General features: G+C 23.0%; 1 protein-coding gene across 3 annotated transcripts; it reads left to right on the top strand.

Annotated features, from left to right (window-relative positions):
- The first annotated feature begins 2,120 nt into the window (after nt 1-2,120).
- On the top strand, nt 2,121-8,364 carry LOC114122890 (PWWP domain-containing protein 2B-like). 3 transcript variants are annotated; one of them, XM_027985677.2, is made up of 6 exons: nt 2,121-2,308; nt 2,377-2,592; nt 2,648-3,731; nt 3,822-3,947; nt 4,649-4,761; nt 7,022-8,364. In XM_027985677.2, exons 2-5 carry the CDS (start codon nt 2,453-2,455, stop codon nt 4,754-4,756), a joined length of 1,458 nt encoding a protein of 485 aa, XP_027841478.2. In that variant the 5' UTR covers nt 2,121-2,308; nt 2,377-2,452; the 3' UTR covers nt 4,757-4,761; nt 7,022-8,364. The 3 variants fall into 3 exon arrangements, with proteins under 3 accessions (XP_027841478.2, XP_027841479.2, XP_027841480.2); XM_027985678.2 differs by lacking the exon at nt 7,022-8,364 and adding an exon at nt 5,246-6,155; XM_027985679.2 differs by lacking the exon at nt 7,022-8,364 and having other exon boundaries at nt 2,436-2,592; nt 4,649-6,162.
- Nucleotides 8,365-10,060: the final 1,696 nt, after the last annotated feature.

The following is a 10,060-nucleotide window of genomic DNA, read 5'->3' as shown; positions in this document are numbered from 1 at the left end:
TGATTCCGTCAGTTATTTTTTATGTTGATTCCTCTCGTCTGTTTATTAAACAATAAGTGATGTATCATATTATACGGCACTTTTTTTTAATTAACAGTATAGGTAAACCCAGTTTACTATATATTTTTTTTATTTAAAAAAAAAACATTTCAAAAAACACTTCAAACATTGTCGTCCACAGCTGAAAAAATAACATAATTATACATATATTAAAGCAAACAAAAAAAAAAAAAACTAAATATAAAGTAAAATTTATTAAAATAGAAAAATAATATAATTCAAATACCTAGTGATCATGGTGTCACGAGAGGGTGCAAGGAGGTTTCAAAAATAAAAAAAATTGATTAGTATTATATAATATAATATTAAATAATTATAATAATAATTTATAATATTTTGTAGTATATTAATATATAATACTATAATAGAATTAGAAATCATGATTTCTAAGAGTGCAGAGTAGGTATACTATACACGCATGGCCGTTTTAAGTTTTTCAGGGGCCCATGAGCACACGGAGCTTAAGGGGCGCTTTTAGTAGGCCTACACAAGTTGAATAAAAACATCAAAAGTTATTTAATATAATTATTTTACAGAATTTAGAATTATTTTTTTTATAGATGATCGTATTAAATATTAATACGCTACAACTTACAATTTAAAAATATTAAAATTGTAATTTCAATTATTATTCGGGGCTCCCATTTGGCTGGAGTAGTCCCTGGGCACGTGCCCCACTATGCACCTCCTAACAAAATTCCTGCCTGCACCTATACTAATGATTAGTTTCTATACTAAGTATTTTTAAAATTAAAATTTTTAGGTGAATTGTAGTTAAAAACGCTTTATTATAACAAATGCAAATATAATTTAAATATAAAAATTAACTACCCTCTCCTAAATTCGACCCTGAATGAATCCATCAATTTTTTTATTTAAATAATCATCAAACATTTTTATTACATATTATATTTTAATTTCATAATTTTATTTTTATTTATTTTATTATTGTTTAGTCCTCTTATTATTATCTAAGAATCAGTTTGTATCTTTAAATTCAATAGGTACCATACAAATAAACATGTGAAAACAAAAATATATTTGGATGTACTTTGATAAATTGCGTGTTAAGTTTTGAATGAAACGATTCACAAGTCACCTTAGTTGTAAAAATGTAAGCATTTTAAATTTTTATCATTATATTAAAATAAATAATTTAAAAATATTCAGGCGATTGATAGCGATAGCCTACGGAATCAATATGTAAAAAGTTCAGCGAAGTCTATAGCCGGTGGAATACCTATGTAAAAAAAATGCCACAGAGTTGATACGCGGCGTGAAACCGATAGATTTCTTACAGGTAAAAAGGTCATTTCGGCGCAATTGATATACGCCCCCCTAAATAAATACAAATTTTGAAAGTGACTCTCAAGTTCAAAAAAAAGTTTTGCACGCTCACTTGTTATAAGCTATATAGGTAGCCATTGATTGTTCTAATTTCTTATACATATGGACCATGGGGTGTTTTATAACTTTTTAAAATACCTATTTTATATTAATATTTAATTACAAATACAGTACACAATTACAATTTTTGAATTTATTATTACCAACTGCATTATTCTATTATAATGTTTTAATATTTATTACATGGGTACCTAATTAATAATTAATAGATTCATGCATAATATGTTTAATTATATTATTATTAGGTTATTTATGTTACTATGTACCTATTTAATACAGTTTTTATTGGATAGAATATTTTAATTACAATGCGATACAAATAGTTACCTCGTACTTGCCACATAATATAATAATTCGATATAGGTACTTAATATAATTTATGATTTATAATGAATAACAGAAAAAAATGCATCATTTTATGAAATACCTAGTAATAGTAAATACAGATTACTTTAAGTTAGTAATTATTATTGATATGATTTCAATTTTTATTATTTTTAAATAAAAAGCAATAGGGATAATCTATTAATATTATTTAATTTAAACCACGATTTAAACTAATAATAGGTATTATCATTTTTCTAACTATTGTAGCTTATTTGTAAAATCTCTTTGGTGTCGTGTAATCATAATCCTTATCAAAGCTCCACCCCACGACTCCTGTACCACTTTTACCTTTCAGCGTTCAGCCTTTTAGTTTTACTAAATATTTTATTAAGATCATTTTTTCATACTTATTACTTACCTATATAATAACTTAAGTAATAGGTTAAATACTTAAATAGCAATATAAGTAAGAATATTCAATTGTTCACTGTATATGTATACAGTTGAAGTATTTGTAAGTTTTATTTTTCATAAGTACACATGTTAAATGATTTTGAGCAATTTTATTTTAAAATTATCTAGGTACATAATAAACAAAACTAAATGTTTTTCTAAGTAAAATTGCGTCTTTCCCCTTGTAGTCAAATGCTAACTACGGATGGATACAAATATTGGGGTCCTCGAGAATGCTGTCATACAGGTGGTGGTCGAGAGTGTTACACCGGATATGATTGTAGTGTCATACACTGCCATAAATGGGTCTGTTTACCAAGGCATACTATTGAACAATGTCAAAAGGTAAGATTTATATTTTAAAAATTAGAACTACAAATATATTTGTGTGAATTTTTAGACGTTTTCCATGTGGAAGTGTTCCTATCACAAAACCTCCACTATCGCCTAGAAATCCAAAGACTGAATCTGATAATGACATTTTATATTCTGTAAGTCAACGTTTTACCTATTTTCAAAACACCCCAAACACAATAAAAAAAATTCCCAATAAAACCAAAAAAGTGAGAAAACCCATGACTGTTCGTCTAAGACCTCGTCAAGTTCTATGTTCAAAATGTAAATCAAATTGTACTGAAAATTCAGAAAATGCTAAAACCTCCAAAGAACGTGTCAAAAATGACAATAATACAATTCCTGAAAATAATGGAGAAAAGAGATTATTACGAAGTCATGGACCTGTTCCAGATTTTCCTAAAAAGCCATCAGATTCTGCATCAACTGTATCTCAAGTTAAATCAATATGCCGTACCCTGATACCTAAACTTGTAAAAATTAAATCAAGAGAAATAACCGAAGCACTTACTAATTATTCAACATTTACTGAGCTAGATAAATGGGTAGGTAACAAAAAAGACTGTGAAGATGACTGTGATATTGAAGAAAAAATGGTGTTAAGAAAAAAACCTAGCATTGGATCAATGGAAGATCTATGGGATGAAACTGCATTTGAAGAAACTAAAAAAACACCAATTATAAAAATAACATTTGGATCTCAAGGTGAAGGTACAGTTATGGAAATACCATCCCGTCAAGCTGATGGAGATAATGAACCAGATAAACTCTTACGCAAAAGGGCAAAACGAAGAAGACAAGATGGAGAAAAAAGGAAAAAACATAAGAAAAGACATAAAGAACAAGTGGATAATTTAGAAACTAATAATTTCTCAATAAATTTAAATCATTTTAATTCTAAAGAGGAATATTGTACGAGAAAAGTAACTAATAGTTCTGAATCAATTAATAATATAAATGGTGAACTCTCTGATGATGATATTGAATCAAATAGTTCTCCTGAAATTGTAAATCCTCAGTCAGAAACGTCAGACTCAAATTCCTTTTTTATGTTGAAATCGGGTAAAATTCTACATGAAGGAGATGTTGTTTGGGGAAAAGTAAAAGGATTTCCTTGGTGGCCTGCAAAAGTATGTATAATTAATAAAATTATTATTTTAAAATCAAATTGGTACATACTGTAATGTTTTAAATAAAAATTGTTGATATTGACCATTAAGGTATCAAATTTTACTACAAGTAATGGTGAAGAAAATGGGTCATTTGTTAATGTCACTTGGTTTGGTTCTTCTACTACATCTTTTCTTAAATGCGACCAGATTAATCCATTTTTAGATTTTTACAAGGTATGTAAAAAATAACAAAAATAAAATGTAGGTATTATAAAAAAAAAATTGGTGGACAAATGATTAATGTAAAAATATCCAAATAATGTATTAGATAGAGGTAGACTGATAAGATAAATTAACAATTGTTAACTTAAATTTTAATTCATTATTGTTTTTATTATTTTGTAACAATTTGTATAACTATTAAATCATAGTAGAAACAATTTGTCAACATAAACTACCTAATAAAATGACAGTGGTGTGTTTATAATTTTTTTTTTGTGGGGTAATGATCGACAAAAATACTTTCTTTACTCTATATTTCAAAGATTGACTTTAAATTGTCATCTAATCAAATGTCCAGTAAAAATGTTCTATTAGAACTTATTACTTTAGTTTTTAAATAATAAAAAAATAATAAATAAAAATTAATTTGTTCTATTAAAATTTTTAACTATTTATAGTCAATATATAAATGGTATTAGGTACAATATTTCTGTTTATTACAATATAAAACAGGCTCTGGATAGATATTAGATAATCTAATTACCCTCAAAAATACGCTACAGAAAAACGGGGTAGTTTAATGATTACTATTATTTTACATTTTAAATGAATTTATTTTTTTTCTATTTTAGAAAAAAAAAATTAATATTTTTTGAAAAATCATGTATATTGATTTAATTTCCAATGTTGAGTAAAAATTAATTTTTTTGTAGTCTCGATTTAACAAACACAAGAAAACAAGTAGTTATAAAGAAGCTATCAAACAAGCAATGGCTGTAGCGAAACAACAGCAAAATACAACCAATCAAGATGTCAGTTGATAACTGTAAGTTAATTATTATATTGTTTTATTATCATATCAAATGTTATTTATCCTTGAATTGCTAATTCAAATTATTTTTGTCTTAATACTTCATTTTATTTTTAACTAGTCAAATTTTTGTATATGTTTTGCATCACAAAAAAAGTCTTAAGAGCTCTTAGTAAACATTGCTTATATCTTGTGTTAGATAATATTATGAAAGACTTAAACGATAAATATTGTTTTATATACTAAAAAGTTCCTTATTGGATATATCTATTTGAATTTATTCAGAACATTTTATCAATTTTTAATTTAGTTTTATTTTGACATTCATAATAATTCCTTAAAATATTTTTTATCATAAAATAGTTTATTTGGTTATTAAATGTATATTTTGCAATGTTGTTATTATTTTAACCATGAGTAAAAATTTATTGATTATAGAGGACCAATAATTGCTTGTATTTATAAATATTCTACATGCTATTTAACACGTTCACTGCAGGTGATACCAGATGGCATCATTTAATGTTGTTCGCATATGCTGAGTGACATCATTTGGCGTCACCTAACCTACCTTATTATTAAATGCACTACAATTTGATCAGCATTACGATTAAACTAATCAATTTTTTGTTAGCTTTTTTTATGAGTCTTATTTAATATGTACATGCAGGTTATACATGGATTTTTTAAAATTATAATTTTTCGGTATCACAACAACTATACTTAAATATGATATACAGCAAACGTGTTAATTTATATTATTATCTTACAAAAATTTTTTAAAATTATAAAAGAAAAATAATCTTATTTATAACTTTTAACTTTGTCTCACGTAAAAAATATATTTGTATTGTTCACCAAACTCATGGCTGTGAGTTTATATTAATCAGTAGAAATGGTGATGTCTCTCAAAATATAAATCAAAAATACATTTTAATTAGGGTCAATATTTACAATTTTAATAGAATTTAGACCACTTAATGATTAATGATATTATTGAATAATTAAAATATCATAAAATACAATTCAATTTTTAATTTAATAAATAATTAATGGTTGCTTACAATTTAATATTAAAACATTTGTATATTTTTTAAATATTAAATTTAATTAGTTTAATATATATTTTATCGAGTTCTAAACACAAATTCAACATACAGCTTGTGTATCTATTAATGTAATTATTTAGCTGTATGAGATAATATTAATTTATAAATAAATTAAAAAACACTGTGATTATTGTGCTTGAGTGATAAACAAAATTAGGTAAAGGCTGCTTATAATGCAATTTAATTAATATTATAATATAGTTTATTATTTTCAACTAAATTTACATAGAAAAATTATTCAAAAATAAGTATTTTACTTACCAGTTTTTGTGTTTTAAACTAAAAGTTATTTATAATTTAATTTTTGAAAGATCATAGAATTTATATACATATATATATATATATATATATATATATTATATTTATTAAATTCACTTACCTTAGTTAACTAAATTAAATGTGAGATCTGAGGTAATAAATATCAAATTCATAATTTATATTACACAAATCTGAGAAATATAAAATAACATATTTTTAATATTTATAAAATATGCATAATAAATGTATGTTCATATGTATTATCAGCCTTTACCTACCTTTTAATAATTTATTTACAATAAAACATTAAAAAAAAAAATTAAACTCATTAAAAGTGATAATATAAAGTAAACAGTGCCGAATTTTTTAAAATATTTATCATTCATATGAAGAATTATAATTTAAATCGAATAATTCTTTATGTTATCAATAAACTACAAATAATGCATAAATTATTCAAATTACAATATATTTAAAATAAATAAAATAATATTTATCATTTATCTAAAATTGTTATTTGTTCATTAATCGTTAGTTTAATATTATATGTAATCTGTATAAAATTGTAAAATTCTGTGTTTTAAATATAAATATAAAATGATTTCTCATTTATTATAAATTATCTATACGTAATATTGTATAAATTATTTATTTGATAATAAAACTAAGCAACATAGTTGTATAATATTTAAGAAATATATCTTAATGTTTGTATTTTATAAAAATGAAAAGTATTTTGGGAAAAAAAGATATTATTTTATTTAACATTTTTGTATGTTTGAGGTTTACATATCTCATAATTAATAATTATTTCATTATTTTATAATAATACATTTTTACTAGATATTAAATCAAAAATGTTAAAACAAAATTGTTACAATGATAAATTTTATAAATTAAATGTACAGATATTTCATATTACATATACCAAAGAGTGAACAATACTAAAAAATCAAAGTTGTCATTTCAGTTACCATTTGCACACTTCAAATTATTCCCATTGTAATTTTGGTGAATGTTTTTTAATGTGTATAAATTTTTATTTGTCATATAATTATATATATATTTATTTTATTTGTTATTGTATAATTTATTTTATTTTATATTATATTTATTATTATTATTATTATTATTCAAGCCATTCAATGAATTATTTAATGTACATGCTTAATTCTTGTCATACTGTAATAATATAATAATTTACTTGTGGGTAATTATTTTTTTATAAATAATTAATTAATTGTGTGAAAGTAACAAAACTTATTTTTATACTAAATATTATGTTTTTATGTTTTTATTTATACAGCTTATTTGTTTTATGTTAAAATTGTTTGCTACGGAAAAATTTGATTTTAGAAACCAAAGAAATTATAATAGTGTTTAATATTGTATAAAAGAAACATAATTATATAATAACATTTTTTTTAAATATAATATATTCCTTTTAGTTATATTAATATTATTATTGTGTAATACGATTGATTGTTGTGTAGGTTTTTACACCATTGATAAATATCTCATAAATTAAATGTATGAATACATAAATCATTTTAAAACTAAGAATAGCATAAACATCTAGTTTAATTAATTTTTTTTTTGCACATATTTTAGCAGTTGTCAGACAAAAGAAATACTATAACTTTTTAAATATATATAATCTTATTTTATATTTTATATTTGATAAATTCTTAAATTAATTGTTCAATATTATACACTATAAATATCTTCTAAAATTGTTGTTACTTACCAAAATAATAGTGCAGGTACTTAAATGTATTTAACAGTTTAATATATTTCAAAAACAAACTATAATTCACACATATTTTATTTTTGCTCAAAAACTATTTGTTCAATCTTGTATATTAAATATTCTAATAATTAAAATAATTACTATATATTTTATTATTTATAATAAAATTAACAATTATGTTCATAAATAATAAAGAATAAACAATTCTAACTAGATGCTATTCTTTTATTGATTATGAAAAATTTCAAATATTTTTTAAAAATATTGGTACATTAATTTAAATTTTTGCTTTGTTTAAGTTATTTTAATTTTGAAGTGTTATTTTATTTAAGTTTGATATTGAATTATGAAATTACAATTTAAAAATTATGTTAATAAGTGTTCTATTAATGAAAAGTCTATTAATTACTTAGTCAGTATGCTATCATAAATTAATGTATAATGTTTTGTTACATTATTTTTGTTATTCTGCAAAATAAATTTATTTAAAACAATAACAATTTTTTTGCATTTTTAATTTTGCCCTATTAATTTTTAAAATCTTAGAAGTATAAAAAATGATTATTTTCTATGTTAATTAATTGTAAATTAGAACTGTTGGTTTTTTTTTCATAATTAGAATGGAATGGGGGATATAGAATGAGACAGAATTACGTTAGGAGAAAATAATATTAACTATTATAAAATTTATAAATTTATAGCTTAAAAGAAATAACTAATCTAGATTTCTACTAACAAAATAAAAATAAGATTGATCACCTCTTTGAACATTTAAAATGCTTGTCACTTTGAATAATTACCAGTTTTTTTTCATATAAATCAATGTCTTAGGAAAGATGTATTATTCTTAACAGTTGATATTACCATGTATTACCACTTACCTATCACAATTTCCAAGTTAGTTAGTATTAATTGTATTTAATTTTAGATTCTGATGAATGTATTAATTTTACATTGATAGTGTGGTTTTTTTGGGAGGGGGGAGAAGGGAGTTGTAAAAATACTACAATTTTTAACTTATGGTTTCTGAATTCTGATGTGTAGTGAATTGGATCTAGTCATCTAGTTCAAGTGTTCTCAACTTGGGGAGCGCTTTCAAAAATTTCAGGAGGGGGGGCGTGAAAATTTTGAAAAAAAACACGAAAAATGAAGCGATATAATAAAAAACCTTCATTAAAGTTAAATTCATAATAATCTAATAAGCAACATTAAATTAAGTTATGACGTATATATTATAAATCCATATATTAATATATATTTACATATAAATATTATGCATACATCAATCTTATAGTACTGAGGGGGGGGGGGCTTGAACTCATACAATAGTTTGAAAGGGGGCATGAAGCGCAAAAGGTTGAGAATCCATGATCTAGTTAGTAATTTGGTTACTTCATACGGTAGTTTATACTGAAACCAAACAATCTAAAATGTAAATAAGTATGTGTAAATTTATTTTTATAGATATTTTCAGTTCAAATTTGGACAAAATTACATGTTTAAGTTAATATATAGATTAAAGATATTATTGGTGGATACTTATAGTTTTTAATATAAATTTTTTTTATACTCATAGTTTTTGGCAAAAATGGACTTACTATAAAATTTTCAAGTATTTTGATAGGGCCAAAAAAATTTTATCGACCCTTCAAAAAAAAATGTTCAGAAAAATTGAAAATGTCAGTTGTCTATAAATAGCTCAAAAAAACTCAAAATATTTTGAAAATTAAATCAAGTAAATAAAATGCCAATCTAAATAACTGGTAAAATTTTCAAGTATCTACGAGTTATAGTTTTTGAATTATAACAAATATCAAAAATCGTTTGAGGCTAAACCGTTATTTAGCGCGGTTTTGTAAAAATTTAAATTTCAAACACTCATAAAAATTTTTTGTCTGAATCCGGTAGTTTTTTTTACAGATATTTGAAGAAAAATGTATGGAGAACCTTGTACCAAATTTTCAAAACTTAGTTATAAAATAAAAAAATTTTATGATTTTTCAACTTCAAAATTACTTGCAAATTTTCGCGTTTTCGACAGATTTCGTAAAAATTTGAACTATAAACTCTTATAAAAAAAAATTGTGACTAACGATTTTTAATTTTTTTTAGCTACAATAAAAACAACTCATAAGGAACCTTGTATTAAATTTTCAAAACTTTTTGGTCATCCAAAAATTTTTTATCGACACTTTAA

This window comes from Aphis gossypii, chromosome 1 (genome assembly GCF_020184175.1).
Source record: "Aphis gossypii isolate Hap1 chromosome 1, ASM2018417v2, whole genome shotgun sequence".
NCBI classification, from domain to species: Eukaryota; Metazoa; Arthropoda; class Insecta; order Hemiptera; family Aphididae; genus Aphis; species Aphis gossypii.
Note: the sequence above shows the minus strand (reverse complement) of the source record. Positions and strands in the feature narration are given on the sequence as shown.

What these genes read in the sequence shown, in the direction of transcription:
- LOC114122890 (XM_027985677.2), top strand. Translation starts at nt 2,453, where the DNA reads ATGGATACAAATATTGGGGTCCTCGAGAATGCTGTCATACAGGTGGTG. An exon ending in TTCCTTGGTGGCCTGCAAAA is followed by an intron (nt 3,732 to 3,821) that starts GTATGTATAATT and finishes TTGACCATTAAG; the next exon opens with GTATCAAATTTTACTACAAG. An exon ending in CATTTTTAGATTTTTACAAG is followed by an intron (nt 3,948 to 4,648) that starts GTATGTAAAAAA and finishes ATTTTTTTGTAG; the next exon opens with TCTCGATTTAACAAACACAA.